Raw genomic sequence first — 16,542 nt, forward strand, 5'->3', positions numbered from 1 at the left:
TAGAGGATCAAACCATTCCCTGCAGCCAAAGCAGGACCCAGAGCAAGGCCCTAGCTCTCTTCAGTGCTGTGAAGACTAAGAGAGGTGAGGAATCTGCAGAAGAAAGGTTGGAAGCTGGCAGAGGATGGTTCCGGAGGTTTAAGGAAAGAGGCCATCTCCGTAACCTAAAAATGCAAGGTGAAGCGGCAAGTGCTGATGGAGAAGCTGCGGCAAGTTCTCCAGAAGGTCCAGCTGAGATCATTGATGACCGTGGCTACACTAACAACAGTTTCAGTACAGATGAAACAGCCTTCTAATGGAAGAAGATGACTTTTTTTTTTTTTTTTTTGAAACAGAGTCTTGCTCTGTTGCCAGGCGCCAGGCTGGAGTGCAGTGGTGCCATCTCGGCTCACTGCAACCTCTGCCTCCTGGATTCAAGCAGTTCTCCTGCCTCAGCCTGCCGAGTAGCTGAGACTGCAGGCGCACGCCATAACGCCCAGCTAGTTTTTGTATTTTTTAAGTAGAGATGGCGTTTCACCATGTTGGCCAGGATGGTCTCAATCTCTTGACCTCGTGATCTGCCTGCCTGGGCCTCCCAAAGTGCTGGGATTATAGGTGTGAGCCACCACACCTGGCCCATCTAGGACTTTTAATAGCCAGGAAGGAGAATTCAAAGCCTCACAGGACAGGCTGACTCTCCTGTTAGGTGTTAATGCAACTGGTGACTTTAAGTTGAAGCCAATGTTCATTTTCCATTCTGGAAGTCTTAAGGCCCTTGAGATTTATGCTAAATCTCCTCTGCCTGTGCTCAATAAATAGAACAATGAAGCCTGATGACAGCACATCTGTTCCAGCATCTCTTACTGTCAAGACCTACTGCTCAGAAAAAAATATTTCTTTCAAAATATTATTGATCATTGACAATACAAGTCACCCAAGAGCTCTGATGGAGATGTACTAGCAGATGAATGTTGTTTTCATGCCTGCTAACACAATATCCATTCTGCAGCCCATGGATTAAGGAGTAATTTTGATTTTCAAGTCTTATGATTTAAAAAATACATCTTATGAAGCTGTATAGCTGCCATGATTCCTCCAATGAATCTGGGCAAAGTCCATTGAAAACCTTTTGGAAAGGATTCATCATTGTAGAAGCCATTAAGAAATTTGTGGTTCATGGGAGGAAGTAAAAATACCAACATTAACAGGAGTTTGCCCTCAAGGATGACTTGGGGGTTTAAGACTTCAGTGGAGAAAATAACTGCTGCTGTGGTGGAAATAGCAAGAAACTAGAAGCGAAGGCTGAAGATGTGACTGAACTGCTAACAGTACTTATTGGATGAGGAGTTGCTCCTTACAGATGAGCAAAGACAGTGGTTTCTCAAGATGGAATCTACTCCTGGTAATGACCTTGTGAACACTGTTGAGATAACAAAGGGTTTAGAATATCACATAAACTTAGTCGATAGAATGGAGGCAGCGTTTGAGAGGATTGACTCTAATTTTGAAAGAAGGTCTAACTGTGGGTAAAATGCTATCCAACAGCATGGCATGCTACAGAGAAATCTTCTGTGAAAGGAGAAGTCAATGTGGTAAACTGTATTGTCTTGATTTCAGAAGTTGCCACAGCCCCCTCAACCTTCAGTGGCCACCACCCTGACCCCTCAGCAGCCATCAACACGGAGGCCAGATCCTCCACCAGCGAAAAGATGAGGACTTGCTGAAGGCTTAAATAATCATTAACTTTTTATTAGCAATACATTTTTACATTAAAGTATGTAAACTGTCTTTTTGTGCATAATGCTATAGCACACAATAGACTGTAGTATACTGTAGTATATAACTTTCGTATACACTGGGTCACAAAACATTTGTGAGTCACTGTATTGTGATATAGTGACACTGGCCGATTGTGGTGGTCTGGGACCAAGCCTGCAGTATCTTGAGGTGTGCCTGTACTAGTTTCTCTGCTTCTGTATACGCTTGCAACTGTTCATGACCGAAAAATAAAAGAGAAAAAAATCCTATGCACTGGATAATTTGTTTATGCCAGGGTAGGATATACTTTTCAAAAGGCTTTTTCCCAGGTAGAAATCTCATTTTCAAGAAAAACCAGTTAATATATTTATCTTTTGTTAGTCATGTAAATCAATTTAATGTCATCTATATTTCTTTTTGAAATAAAGCAACCATATAAAAAGAGAACCCAGTACATTAACTATTTGAATCACCCCAAAGTTGCTTTCAAGTTTTCCCAGTGTCCACATGTGTGTTTTTAATTTATTTGTAATATTTGTAGTTGAATGTAGATGTTAGGTTTTTGCTTTTTGTATTTAATTGTTTATCTTTTTTTTTCTTTTTTGAGACAGAGTCTCACTTTGTCACCCAGGCTGGAGTCCAGTGGTGCGATCTTGGCTCACTGCAGCCCTCCTCCACCTCCTGGGTTCAAGTGATTCTCCTGCCTCAGCCTCCTGAGTAGCTGTGATTACAGGCATGCACCACCACGCCTGGCTAACTTTTGTATTTTTAGTAGAGACAGGGTTTCACCATGTTGTCCAGGCTGGTTTCCAACTCCTGACCTCAAGTGATCCACCCACCTCGGCCTCCCAAACTGCTGGGATTACAGGCATGAGCTACCGTGCCTGGCCTGATAGTTTATGTTCATCTTCATGTTTCTTTGTATGGATAGAGCCCACATTCTTTTATTTTCTTGGCTGTATCACATTGTATCACACAGCTTTCATATTCTGCGTTTAGTCTTCCCTGTTTTGAGTAATTGATTGTTTCTAAATTTTTGCTATTTTAATTTTAATAGCATTATTGGTGAGAATCCCAGCTATGGGGAACAGTGATCTCATTTACCTTCTCAAGTGTTTAATGACAGCTCTCTCATCATTCCTGTTTTATTGTTGAGGAGACTCTGCTGTCAGGGTTGAGCATTTATAAGTAGAGCTGCTGAAAACTGTGATTTCTATTTGTATATTGTTAAAAAAAAATTTAGAATGTTTAATTACTTAATATAGAATGTGAGCCTTAATTTTATTTCAATATAATATCCAGTCATTCAAACAATTCTGCCAATGAAAATAAATTAATAGAGGCTTTTATTTATTTTCAGTTTGGATGACTTTAATAATTGGATTTCTAAGGCCATAAGTTCTCGAGAAACTGATCGCCTCATCAATTCTGTAAGTTATGAGATGCATAGTGTGTTTCCCAGGTGGTTTTCTAAACTTGGAATTTAGAGTTTCCAATTTAATCATTGTTGTCCAGTTTTATATTTATATTGAGGAAGGGCAGGTTGTAGGTTCTGCATTCCTAATAGAGAGCAGCCCTCTCTTCAGCTCCTGGGAAGGGCTCCATCCCTTCTCGGTTCGGTGACGTTGGAACTCTGGGGTGTCTCAGAATACATGAGGTAGAGACATTTTTCATTCTGTAGGCAGCATTGTCGAATCAATCCAGTTAAGTAGAGAGTGTTACGGTTAAAACAAAGGAATAAGAGACATCACTATTAAATCTATAAATGCCGATGGCCTCCTCTAATGATTTAAATCTGCCATTAAATTTGTGTTAATAAATTCAGGCTCATTTATGGGGATGTTGGCTTCTGTGCTTGTGCTAAATGCACTCATGGACTAATTTATTTGGTGTCATTTTTCAACGTGGCCACTGGCAAACTCAGTAATAGGCAGGAAAAGCTGATAAAGTAGAAAGCCAAATGTCTGGATAGGATCTTTACAAAAGCAAATCCAAGTATTGTTTAGAAAAACTTGTTTATTTTTTGAGTCAGGATGTTACTCTATTGCCCAGGCTAGAGTGCAGTGGCGTGGTCTGGCTCACTGGAGCCTCAACCTCCTGGGCTCAGGTGATCTTCCCACCTCAGCCTCCCAAGTAGCTGGGACTGCAGGTGTGTGCCACCACACCTGGCTAATTTGTGTATTTTTTGTAGAGACGGGGTTTCACCGTGTTTCCTAGGCTGGTCTCAAACTCTTGGGCTCAAGGGCTTTGCCTGCCTCGGCCTCCACAAGTGCTGAGATCACAGGTGTTGAGCCACCACACCTGCAGAAAAACTGTTTTTAACTTTCTACTCTATTACTGTCTTTCCTAAATAAATCAAAAAATGAAATTTACTCCTTAGCATTATGAGTTGTCTTCTTTCTCCCTTTTTTTTCTGAAGGAGCTGGGATCTCCCAGCAGGACAGACCCTCTCGATGGTGATGTGCAGCCAGCAGTGTGGCACCCGTCTGCCCCGCCGCTCCGCCTCCACAGTGTGGACACCTTCAGGGGGTACGTGGGGCTCCCTGTAGCACAGTGGGTGCAGGTAGTCACAAGACTACATAATTACACATAAACACACTTTTAGCTTTTAAGGACTTTTACATATCTTTTGCTTTCTAGGCTAGGAAGGATTTCTTGGATGTAAAAGTCAAGTCAGCAGCCTCTCTAAACTGGAAGACCATCGTGATCCTCAGTGTCTATGTTGACTGAGGAGAAGTGGACGAGGCCAGAGCCAGTGTCCACTTGGATGTTCCGTCTGCTGAGTGAAGGGCATTTTCATTTGGGCAGGTGGCTGTTACTTGGGGCTACAGACTATACCTCATGTCCAGTCAGTAGCTTGATGGCTCAGAAGACGCGCTAGTCTAGTGAGGAAGCAGCAGCGTGTGGCAGTGGGGGGCTGCTCCTGCCCTGCTAGAGTGACTTGAGTGCCCAGAGTACCCAGAGCAACCCTCATACCATAGCCCTGGTGGAAGAACAAAGGCCAGGACTGAAATCCGAAAATAAAGTATAAAAACTGTATAGCTAAGAATGAATACACAGGTGTCAGCTCTTTTATTTCTACTGAAGCCTTCTGAATTCTGATGACAACCCTGTAACTTTGCCCTAACCTCATCAAGCCTTGAGTACCCTGGCAGGTAGATTGGAAGCATGTAGTAAGAATGATATGATCATAATGAAACTTGCTAACAATTGTGGAGGTCTCACAATGTGCCAGTCACTGTTCTAACTTGTCTTAATTTATTTAATCTCTTAGTAATCCTATGAGATACATATTTTTAATGTGCCTGATACACATTAAAAGTAAAAGAAATTATGCTGCTGAGTGAAATAACTTGCCCAAGGTCACTTAGGTAGCAAATAGGAAAGCCAGGGTTTGCTTGCAGGCACTTGAGTTACAGAGTCTCCTAAATTACCCTGTTGACACCCAAGGTCAGCACCCTCAGCATTCTGCACAGTTAGCCTCAAAGAGTAGCACCTCCAGAATCTATTATTCTACCTTCAGTCACCATTGCTATTTTTGGAGATAAGACGGTCACAGATAGAAGGAACTAACATTTATTAAATGCTTAAAATGTGCCAGGCACTGCCACTGTAAAATACATCATTCTCCTTAATAGGTACATGTGGTTAGGGCATTTTCTGTCTTTTACAGGTGAGTTTCCTGATGAGAACCTTGCCCAGGGTCTTATGACTAATGACAGAAAACGATCCAAGATTGTAATTCTGAGCTTGCTGATTCAGCTGGCTGTGTGCCTTCTATTAGAGTTCTTTAACCTGAGATGTCTAAATAATTAACACAAACTGAGTTATCGGAAATATATTGCTATGTTTTTAAGTTATATGGTTTAACAGTACAGTGTAAACATTGGTTAAGACATCATGTTGGCAGTGTTAGCAATAAAGAACTTCAGTGCATGGTCCTCACGGCACTGATTAGAAAACAGTGAAGAACTTCAGTGCATGGTCCTCACGGCACTGATTAGAGAACAGTGAAGAACTTCAGTGCGTGGTCCTCACGGCACTGATTAGAGAACAGTGAAGAACTTCAGTGCGTGGTCCTCACGGCACTGATTAGAGAACAGTGAAGAACTTCAGTGCGTGGTCCTCACGGCACTGATTAGAGAACAGTGAAGAACTTCAGTGCGTGGTCCTCACGGCACTGATGAGAGAACAGTGAAGAACTTCAGTGCGTGGTCCTCACGGCACTGATGAGAGAACAGTGAAGAACTTCAGTGCGTGGTCCTCACGGCACTGATGAGAGAACAGTGAAGAACTTCAGTGCGTGGTCCTCACGGCACTGATGAGAGAACAGTGAAGAACTTCAGTGCGTGGTCCTCACGGCACTGATGAGAGAACAGTGAAGAACTTCAGTGCGTGGTCCTCACGGCACTGATTAGAGAACAGTGAAGAACTTCAGTGCGTGGTCCTCACGGCACTGATTAGAGAACAGTGAAGAACTTCAGTGCGTGGTCCTCACGGCACTGATTAGAGAACAGTGAAGAACTTCAGTGCGTGGTCCTCACGGCACTGATTAGAGAACAGTGAAGAACTTCAGTGCGTGGTCCTCACGGCACTGATTAGAGAACAGTGAAGAACTTCAGTGCGTGGTCCTCACGGCTCTGATTAGAGAACAGTGAAGAACTTCAGTGCGTGGTCCTCACGGCACTGATTAGAGAACAGTGAAGAACTTCAGTGCGTGGTCCTCACGGCACTGATTAGAGAACAGTGAGGAACTTCAGTGCAGGGTCCTCACGGCACTGATTAGAGAACAGTGAAGAACTTCAGTGCATGGTCCTCACGGCTCTGATTAGAGAACAGTGAGGAACTTCACTGCATGGTCCTCACGGCACTGATTAGAAAACAGTGAAAAACTTCAGTGCATGATCCTCACGGCACTGATTAGAAAACAGTGAAGAACCTCAGTGCATGGTCCTCACGGCACTGATTAGAGAACAGTGAAGAACTTCAGTGCATGGTCCTCACGGCACTGATTAGAAAACAATGAAAAACTTCAGTGCATGATCCTCACGGCACTGATTAGAAAACAGTGAAGAACTTCAGTGCATGATCCTCACGGCACTGATTAGAGAACAGTGAGGAACTTCAGTGCATGGTCCTCACGGCACTGATTAGAGAACAGTGAGGAACTTCAGTGCATGGTCCTCACGGCACTGATTAGAGAACAGTGAAAAACTTCAGTGCATGATCCTCACGGCACTGATTAGAAAACGGTGAAGAACTTCAGTGCATGATCCTCACGGCACTGATTAGAGAACAGTGAGGAACTTCAGTGCATGGTCCTCATGGCACTGATTAGAAAACAATGAAAAACTTCAGTGCATGATCCTCACGGCACTGATTAGAAAACAGTGAAGAACTTCAGTGCATGGTCCTCACGGCACTGATTAGAGAACAGTGAAGAACTTCAGTGCATGGTCCTCACGGCACTGATTAGAGAACAGTGAAGAACTTCAGTGCATGGTCCTCACGGCACTGATGAGAGAACAGTGAAGAACTTCAGTGCAGGGTCCTCACGGCACTGATTAGAGAACAGTGAAGAACTTCAGTGCGTGGTCCTCACGGCGCTGATTAGAAAACAATGAAGAACTTCAGTGCATGGTCCTCACAGCACTGAATGAGAAAACAGTGAGGAACTTCAGTGCGTGGTCCTCACGGCACTGATGAGAGAACAGTGAAGAACTTCAGTGCATGGTCCTCACGGCACTGATTAGAGAACAGTGAGGAACTTCAGTGCATGGTCCTCACGGCGCTGATTAGAAAACAATGAAGAACTTCAGTGCATGGTCCTCACGGCACTGATGAGAGAACAGTGAGGAACTTCAGTGCATGGTCCTCACGGCACTGATTAGAGAACAGTGAGGAACTTCAGTGCATGGTCCTCACGGCACTGATGAGAGAACAGTGAGGAACTTCAGTGCATGGTCCTCACGGCACTGATGAGAGAACAGTGAAGAACTTCAGTGCATGGTCCTCACGGCACTGATTAGAGAACAGTGAAGAACTTCAGTGCGTGGTCCTCACGGCACTGATTAGAGAACAGTGAAGAACTTCAGTGCATGGTCCTCACGGCACTGATGAGAGAACAGTGAGGAACTTCAGTGCATGGTCCTCATGGCACTGATTAGAAAACAATGAAGAACTTCAGTGCATGGTCCTCACGGCACTGATGAGAGAACAGTGAGGAACTTCAGTGCGTGGTCCTCACGGCTCTGATTAGAGAACAGTGAAGAACTTCAGTGCATGGTCCTCACGGCACTGATGAACAGTGAGGAACTTCAGTGCAGGGTACTCACGGCACTGATTAGAGAACAGTGAGGAACTTCAGTGCGTGGTCCTCACGGCACTGATTAGAGAGTAACTGCTTCTTGGCCTCGATGTCTGTCTTGTGTAGTAAACTGCTCAGTGGAATTGCATTGTTGCATGACTCTACCTTGTGAGTATAAATGTGTCTTCATTTCAGCCCTTCCTTTCCACATGGCAAACCCTGATAGACTTCTCTTTGTTGGCTTCTTCTAGGATTGCTCTCACACTCATGGTCTTCGTCAATTATGGAGGAGGAAAATACTGGTATTTCAAACACGCGAGTTGGAATGGTAAGATATTTCCTAAAAGTAATGTTGTTTATATACATCCTTGCGGGAAAATCACTCAGCATTCTCCCCAGAAACTCCAGAAATGAGTCCGAGGAGCCTCCTCTGGGCCACTGAACTCCTGCCCTCTAGGGTGACGTGTAGATGATTCTGCAAGCCCGTCAGTTCTGTGTATCTGTAAAACTTCACTGTAATAACAGACTCAAGTTTCTGCTGTGTGACTGAGGGACTCTGCAGAGTATGATATGGATTTGGTTGTAAATGAGTGTGGTCATGTTCAGATAAGCCTTTTATTTCAGCTGCCATGCTTTTGGTGGCTGCGTCTTCTAGGACTTAATGGTCCTTTTTGAGATGGCATTGAACTAGGATTGGTCTGAGTGGTGGTGAATAATAGCTGTAGGTCTGGCTTGGTAGTTGTTTTAAGAATCGATTAGTGCTTCTTAAATGTAACACACTTGCCTGTATAGTTCAGCTCTCCTGTGTCTAGTTATGTTCATAGGAATTGTCCCAGCCTGGCCCAGTGCTCTTTTGCAGTCTCAAGGAAGAGTTTGTGAGTTTACTTTCTTTTTTTCTAAGGCAGAGACTTACTCTGTAGCCCAGGCTAGATTGCAGTGGTGTGGTAATGGCTGACCTCAGCCTCGAGTTCTAGGCTCAAGCAATCCTCCCACCTCAGCCTCCAGAGAAGCTGGGACTACAGGTGTGCGCCACCATCCCTGACTAGTGTTTTCAAACAATTCTTAGTAGAGATTGTGTCTCACTCTGTCTCCCAGGCTGGTCTCAAACTCCTGGACTCAAGCGATCTTCCTACCTCAGCCTCCCAAAGTGCTGGGATTATGGTGTGAGCCATACCACACCTGGCCTATGAGTTTCCTTTTTTTTTTTTTTTTTGAGACAGAGTTTCACTCTTGTCTCCCAGGCTGGAGTGCAGTGGCACGATTTTGGCTCACTGCAACCTCCGCCTCCCAGGTTTAAGCGATTCTCCTGCCTCAGCGTCCCGAGTAGCTGGGATTACAAGTGCCCACCACCATACCCGACTAATTTTTGTGTTTTCAGTAGAGACAGGGCTTCACCACATTGGCTTCACCACGTTGGCCAGGCTGGTCTCAACCTCCTGACTTCAGGTGAACTTCCTGCCTCGGCCCCCCAAAGTGTTGGGATTACAGGCGTGAGCCACCGTGCCCGGCCCTGAGTTTACTTTCTATACCAGTGTGTAATGAAGTCCACACTAGATTTAGGAGATATTTGCATTCTAGAGTCTTTTTGCTTATGCTTTGTACTTGTTCTGCAGGGCTGACGGTGGCTGACCTCGTGTTCCCATGGTGAGTTGGCGGTCTGCCCTCTTCTCTTCCACGGGTTGACTCCAATCTCCTGTTTTTCAGATGATGCTGGAGGCTCTCTCTGAGATGGGCCTGTGTTATGTGGTTAGGATGTCCTTACTGGCTGGTTCTCACACTTGACACAGTGCCTACACGTGTGTGTATAAAAGAGTGATTTTGTAGGGAATATTTTGTTAATGTAGATACAGTATCCAAGATCCTGAAATCTTGTAGGAAATTATAAATTCTGAACACATAGTTCAGTTCCATTAATCCTGAAAGTAATTATAAAATCATATTTCCTAAAGAAATACAGTATATTGGTATCAGTGAAAATGCTGATAGATATATAGGTGGGCAATGATAGTCATAAACTAAAATTTAAAATAATAGTTGAGTAATTCAATTCTGTCTCTGATAATTCGTGGCTTCTTATTCTTGTGAAGGGACATTACCTATGTGATGTGAAATTTGTATCTTTACTATGATGCATTGAGTGACATTGCTCCCTCATTATTAGGTAGTACCAGCCTTATTATTATTTTTTACTTTGAATTTTAAATTCTTGTGGGTACATAGTAGGTATATATATTACAGGATACATGCATAATAATCACATCAGGGTACATGGGGTATCCCTCCCCTCAGGCATTTACTAGTTTGTGTTATAAGCAATCCAATTATAATTTTTTAGTTATTTTAAATGTGTAGTAAATTATTGTTGACTGCAGTCACCCTGTTGTGCTATCGAAGACTTGATCTTGTTCATTCCATCCAGCTGTATTTTTGTCCTCGTTAACTATCCCTCTGCCTCTCCCCCCTACTACCCTTCCTTTCTGGTATCCATCCTTCTGTTCTCTATCACCCTGAGTTCAGTTGTTTTAATTTTTAGCTCCCAAATAAGTGGAACACGTGAAGTTTGACTTCACATGGCTTATTTCACTTAACATACTGTCCCAGTTTCATCCATGTTGTTGCGAATGAGAGGATCTCATTCTTTTTTATGGCTGAATAGTACTCCACTGTGTATATGCACCACATTTTCTTTCTAAGTGTCTGTTGATGGCTGTTTAGTTTGCTTCCAGATCGTGGCTATTGTGCATAGTGCTGCAGTAAAGATGGGAGTATCTCTTCAATGCACTGATTTCCTTTCTTTTGCATCTATACCCAGCAGTGGGATTGCTGGATCATACGGTACCTCTGTTGTTAGTTTTTGAGGAACGTCTCCCCTGTTGTCCGTGATGAACAGTGTACAGTGGTTCCCTTTTCCCTACATCCTCACCAGCATTTGTTGTTGCCTGTGTTTTGGATAAAAGCTATTTTAACTGGGGTAAGATGATACCTCATCGTAGCTTGCATTTCTCTGATGATCAGTGATGTTGAGCACCGTTTTATATTCCTGTTTGCCATTTGTATGTTTTCTTTTGAGAAATGTCTGTTCAGATCTTTTGTCTTTTTTTTATTTTTTATTTTTTTCGAGATGAAGTCTCACTCTGTAGCCCAGGTGGGAGTGCATTGGTGTGATCTTGGCTCACCGCAACCTCCACCTCCCAGGTTCAAGCGATTCTCTTGCCTCAGCCTCCCAAGTAGCTGGGATTACAGGTGTGTGCCACCATACCTAGCTAATTTTTGTATCTTTAGTAGAGATGAGGTTTCACCATGTTGGCCAGGCTGGTCTTGAATTCTGACCTCAGGTAATCCACCTGCCTTGGCCTCCCAAAGTGCTGGGATTACAAGTGTGAGCCACCGAGCCCAGCCTTTTTATCAATCTTTAATTGGATTATTAGATGTTTTTCCTATAGAGTTGTTTGAGCACCTCTATGTTTTGGCTGTTAATTGCCTGTCTGATGGGTAGTTTGCAGATATTTTCTCCCATTCTGTGGGTTGTCTCTTCACTTTGTTGATTGTCTCCTTTCCTGTGTGGAAGCTTTTTAATGTGATCCCATTTGTCCATTTTTGCTTTGGTTACTTGTGCTTCTGTAGAGTGTTAATCAAGAAATCTTTGCCTAGTCCAGTGTCCTGGAGTGTTTCCCCAGTGTTTTCTCTTAGTAGTTTCATAGTTTGAGGTCTTAAATTTAAGTCTTTAATCCATTTTAATTTGATTTTTTTTTTTTTTTGAGACAGAGTCTCACTTTGTAACCCAGGCTGAAGTGCAAATGGCTCGATCTCGGCTCACTGCAGCCTCTGCCTCCTGAGTTCAAGTGATTCTCCTGCCTCAGCCTCCCGAGTAGCTGGGACTACAGGCGTGTGCCACCACGCCCGGCTAATCTTTTTTTTTTTTCCCCAGTAGAGATGGGGTTTCACTGTGTTGGCCAGGATGGTCTTGATCTCCTGACCTTGTGATTCGCCCGCCTCGGCCTCCGTGCTGGGATTACAGGCGTGAGCCACTGTGCCCGGCTTGATTTGCTTTTTTATATGGTGAGAGATAAGGGTCTTGGTTCATTCTTCTGCGTATGAATATCCAGTTTTCCAGCATAATTTTTTTTTAAGAGACTGTCCTTTCTCCAATGTGTGTTCTTGGCACTTTTGTCGAAATGAGTTCACTGTAGATACATGGATTTATCTCTGAGTTCTCTATTCTGTTCCACTATCTGTGTGCCTGTTTTTAAAGCCACTACCGTGCTGTTTTCATTTCTGTAGCTCTGTAGTATAATTTAAAATCAGGTAATGTGATTCCTCCAGTTTTGTTCTTCTTGCTCAGGATAACTTTGGCTACTCTGGGTCTTTTAAGGTTCCATATAAATTTCAGCATTATTTTTTCTATTTCAGTGAAGAATGTATTTTCATAGGGATTGCATTGAATCTGTAGATTGCTTTAGTGTGGACGTTTTAACAATATTAATTTTTCTAATTTATGAACATGGAATTTCTTTCCATTTTTTGATGCCCTCTTCAATTTCTTTCATCATTGGTGTATAGTTTTCATTGTAGAAATCCTTCACTTCTTTGGTTAAGTTAATTTTGAGGTACTTTTTTATTTGTAGCTATTGGAAATGGAATTACTTTCTTGATTTCTTTCTCAGATTGTTTGCTGTTGACATATAGAAATGCTACTGATTTTTGTATGTTGATTTTGTATCCTGCAACTTTACTGAATTTGTTGATCAGTTGTAATAGTTTTCTGGTAGAGTCTGGGTTTTTCCAAATGTAAGATCACGTTATCTGCAAACAAGGATACTTTGACTTCTTTCTTTCCAACTTGGATGCCCCTTTTTTGTTTCTCTTTTTTGACTGCTTTAGGTAGAATTTCCAGTATCATGTCAAATAACAGTGGTGAAAGGTAGGCATCCTTGTCATGTTCCAAATCTCTGAGGAAAGGCTTTCAGTTTTTCCCAGAGACACCAAGGAATGCAGCAAAAGCGAACTTTCATCTCTGTGATCCCTTTCCAAGTAATTAGAAAAATCAGTGTTCTAACTTTTGTTTGTAAAAGAGATAATTTAGCATGGTAAAAGAAAAGAAAGGAAAAATGTGTATGTCTCAGACTAAATAGACAGAAAAAAAGTAAGCTTTCATTTTTCTTTCAGGCACAGAAGTGTGTAGAAATGATTCAAATGTCTGTTTTTCAAGGGCTTTGAGGGTGTGCTAGTGAATGTCTAGTTGTTTGGAGACATTATTGTGACATCATCATCATCATTTCTTTTCGATAATGAAATGGGAGGGTTGTCCTTGGAAATTCCATTTCATATTAAAGAAATTTTCTCCTAAGACAGGACTCAAAGATGTACTGTCAAAAACCTCCCAGCCCCATGAGGCTATATTCTCACCTCTTCCTCTACTGGTAGGTCAGTATTATTTCAGTAATTGGCTACTTTAAACAGAGTATGGTTGCTTCTCTTATATAGCATATTATAAAATGGTAATGATATACAGACAAAAACATTAGAAATGGCCACCTATTAATAACTGGATTATTTTTAGGTTTGTATTTATTATGGGAACTTCTATTTTTCTATCAATGACTTCTATACTGCAACGGGGATGTTCAAAATTCAGATTGCTGGGGAAGATTGCATGGAGGAGTTTCCTGTTAATCTGCATAGGAATTATCATTGTGAATCCCAATTATTGCCTTGGTCCATGTAAGTACCTTTTCCTTCTGTTATATATGTTCAGGTTGAAATATGGAAACTATATGTTATAATTGGAAAAAAATGCAATTCCTCCATCTCAGGTGCCTGCAAATAGGGTAATTGTTAGGAAAGTATATGCAGTGGTTGTCTAACTGTGAGTAGTATTATTACTACTGAATTTTAGACCCGGAAGGAGCCTCTGAGACTCCTCAAACCCTTCTCTTGTACAGAGGAAAAGCCTGAGGCCAAGAGCGATTGAAGGTTTTCTCTGGATCATCTGAGTGTAGTGAGAGGCACAGCAGGGACCAGACCAGGCCACCTTGGTCTCCAGCTTTGCCCCCTGCTATTTTGGTTTCATCAGCTTTCAATACTGTGCAGCAGTTCATGAATCCACCTTCGCTGGCACTTGTACAGCAGCTGGGTTTCTGGAAGGAGTGATCTCTTTGTCATTAGTCTGGTGGTATGCAGGGACAGGAGAGCTGAGGGAAGACTTGTGAGCCCGCTGCTTTGAACCGGTATCAGAGTTGGGAGGGCACTAGTCACTGTCCTCAAGGGCCTTGCACTGTCATTTAGCAAAAGAGGACACAGATGTCTAGGCAATGGCCAAATGGATCCCTCAGGCAATACGCACTTTTATAGGCACTAGCAAGAGGTGGAGGTCACTTCCAGGTGGTGTTTCACATGAGAGTGGACATGATGGATCTCCAAAAAGTGAGCCACTGCTTCCAGTAGGCTTCATTTTAGGGTTTCTTACCGAGGTTTGTTCTTGCGGTGATATAGCCGGGTAGCTGGTAGGGCAGGGAGGGTCAATTAGTGGCTTGTGTCGGGCCTGTGAGGTCGTGGCGGACGTGCGAGTTGATTGCAAATTCCTAATAGGAAAGAGCCGGAGTCAGGTGCGGTCCTGCTTATCCCCACACCTGAGTAAGATGCTTTGCTTTTTTTTTGAGATGGAGTTTCGCTCTTGTCTCCCAGGCTGGAGTGCAATAGCGCTGTCTCGGCTCACTGCAATCGCAACCTCCGCCTCCTGGGTTCAAGCCAGTCTCCTGCCTCAGCCTCCTGAGTAGCTGGGATTACAGGCACGCGCCACCATGCCCAGCTAATTTTTGCATTTTTAGTAAAGATGAGGTTTCACCATGTTGGCCAGCCTGGTCTCAAACTCCTGACCTCAGGTGATCTGCCTGCCTCGGCCTCCCAAAGTGCTGGGATTACAGGCACGAACCACCATGCTCGGCTGACACTCTGGTTCTTTTCCCAGTCTCCCATCTGGCCAGCTTCCTGTTTTGAGTTTGAGTCACGTCCCTGACCCTCCCTCTGTTAAGAGGGATTGGCCTGTTTTTGGAAGCTGGGCTGAGCCCATGTCTCTTGACCATATGTATTTCTATGTCCAAGAGCTTAAAAAAGACTTACTTAGATGCAATACAGGTATGTCTTCCCATTTAGGAAACAAATAATGTTGTCCTGGGATGAGATGAGAGGTCTTGGCTAACACTTGGCTTAACTGTGTCTTCCGCAGTGTCCTGGGACAAGGTGCGCATCCCTGGCGTGCTGCAGCGCTTGGGAGTTACTTACTTTGTGGTTGCTGTGTTGGAGCTCCTCTTTGCTAAACCCGTGCCTGAACATTGTGCTTCGGTGAGAAACCATGTTTTAATAAAAATAAAACTTTTATAAATTAAAAATATGTATTGTATAGTGACACAGTCTCACTATGTTTTACAGGCTGGTCTCTAATTCCTGGCTTTAAGTGATCCTCCCAGCTTTGGCCACCCAAAGGGTGGGGATTACATGGGAGCCACCATGCCTGGCCAGAAACTGTGTTCTTTTTGTTGTCATTTTTGTTGTTGATACAGGGTCTTGCTGTGTTGCCCAGGCTGGAGTGCAGTGGTGCGATCTCAGCTCACTGAAGCCTCAATATCCCAGGCTCAAGCAATCCTCCCGCCTCAGTCTCCTGATTAGTTGAGACTACAGGAGCGCACCATCATGCTTGGCTAATTTTGTTCATTTTTTTGTAGAGACAAGGTCTCACCATGTTGCCCAGGCTGGTTTCAAACTCCTGGACTCAGGTGATCTTCCCACCTCGGCCTCCTAAATTGCTGGGATTACAAGTGTGAACCACCATGCCCAGCCAAAACTGTTTTTTTTTTTTTTTTTTTTAAAAGGGAGAACAAAGTGGGATATTGTTTTTAGAACTTTTAAAATTTCTGCATGGAATACTGTACTTCTGCTAATCGAATACATTCTGATTTCCACTTTAGTTATTTTAATTTAATCTTTATATCAATTTTTTTTATTATGGTAAAATATACATGGCATGAGATCTATCCTCTTAAATTTGTCAGCAGGCAGTAATTATATGCATTCTTATTTTTAGTTGATATGTTGATATTTATAAGGCTCGAAGTAATATTGTGATACCCGTGTATCATACAGTGTGTAATGATCAAATCAGGGTAATTAGCATATTCATCACCTCACACAGTTATTATCATTTCTTTGTGTCAGGAACATGCAAAATCCTCTCTGCTAGTTTCAAATGCATTCTTTTTTAATTTATTTTTTGGAGACAGGGTCTCGCTCTGTCACCCAGGCTGGAGTGCAGGGGCATGATCTCAACTCACTGTTGCCTTGACCTCCCAGGCTCAAGTGATTCTCCCACCTCAGCCTCCGGAGTAGCTGGGACTATAGGCATGCACTACCATCTCCAGCTAATGATTGTATTTATTGTAGAGACAAGGTTTCACCATGTTACCCAGGCTGGTCTTGAACTCCTGGGCTCAAGTGATCCACCC

General features: G+C 43.0%; 1 protein-coding gene across 5 annotated transcripts in view; it reads left to right on the plus strand.

Moving 5' to 3' along the window:
• HGSNAT (heparan-alpha-glucosaminide N-acetyltransferase) overlaps nt 1-16,542 on the plus strand; it is a 43,940-nt gene that overhangs the window by 16,131 nt on the left and 11,267 nt on the right. For 3 of the 5 annotated variants that reach the window (XM_064370008.1, XM_064370010.1, XM_064370009.1), the window contains exons 6-11: nt 3,098-3,167; nt 4,157-4,266; nt 8,296-8,372; nt 9,658-9,688; nt 13,605-13,765; nt 15,270-15,385. In XM_064370008.1, coding sequence (XP_064226078.1) covers nt 3,098-3,167; nt 4,157-4,266; nt 8,296-8,372; nt 9,658-9,688; nt 13,605-13,765; nt 15,270-15,385 — 565 coding nt within the window. Of the gene's footprint in view, nt 1-3,097; nt 3,168-4,156; nt 4,267-8,295; nt 8,373-9,657; nt 9,689-13,604; nt 13,766-15,269; nt 15,386-16,542 lie in introns of those variants that run through there. The other 2 variants (XM_064370011.1, XM_064370012.1) reach the window with 2 other exon arrangements.

Source organism: Aotus nancymaae, unplaced genomic scaffold (genome assembly GCF_030222135.1).
Source record: "Aotus nancymaae isolate 86718 unplaced genomic scaffold, 86718_ANA_hifiasm-v0.15.2.pri h1tg000097l, whole genome shotgun sequence".
In the NCBI taxonomy this organism is placed as follows: Eukaryota; Metazoa; Chordata; class Mammalia; order Primates; family Aotidae; genus Aotus; species Aotus nancymaae.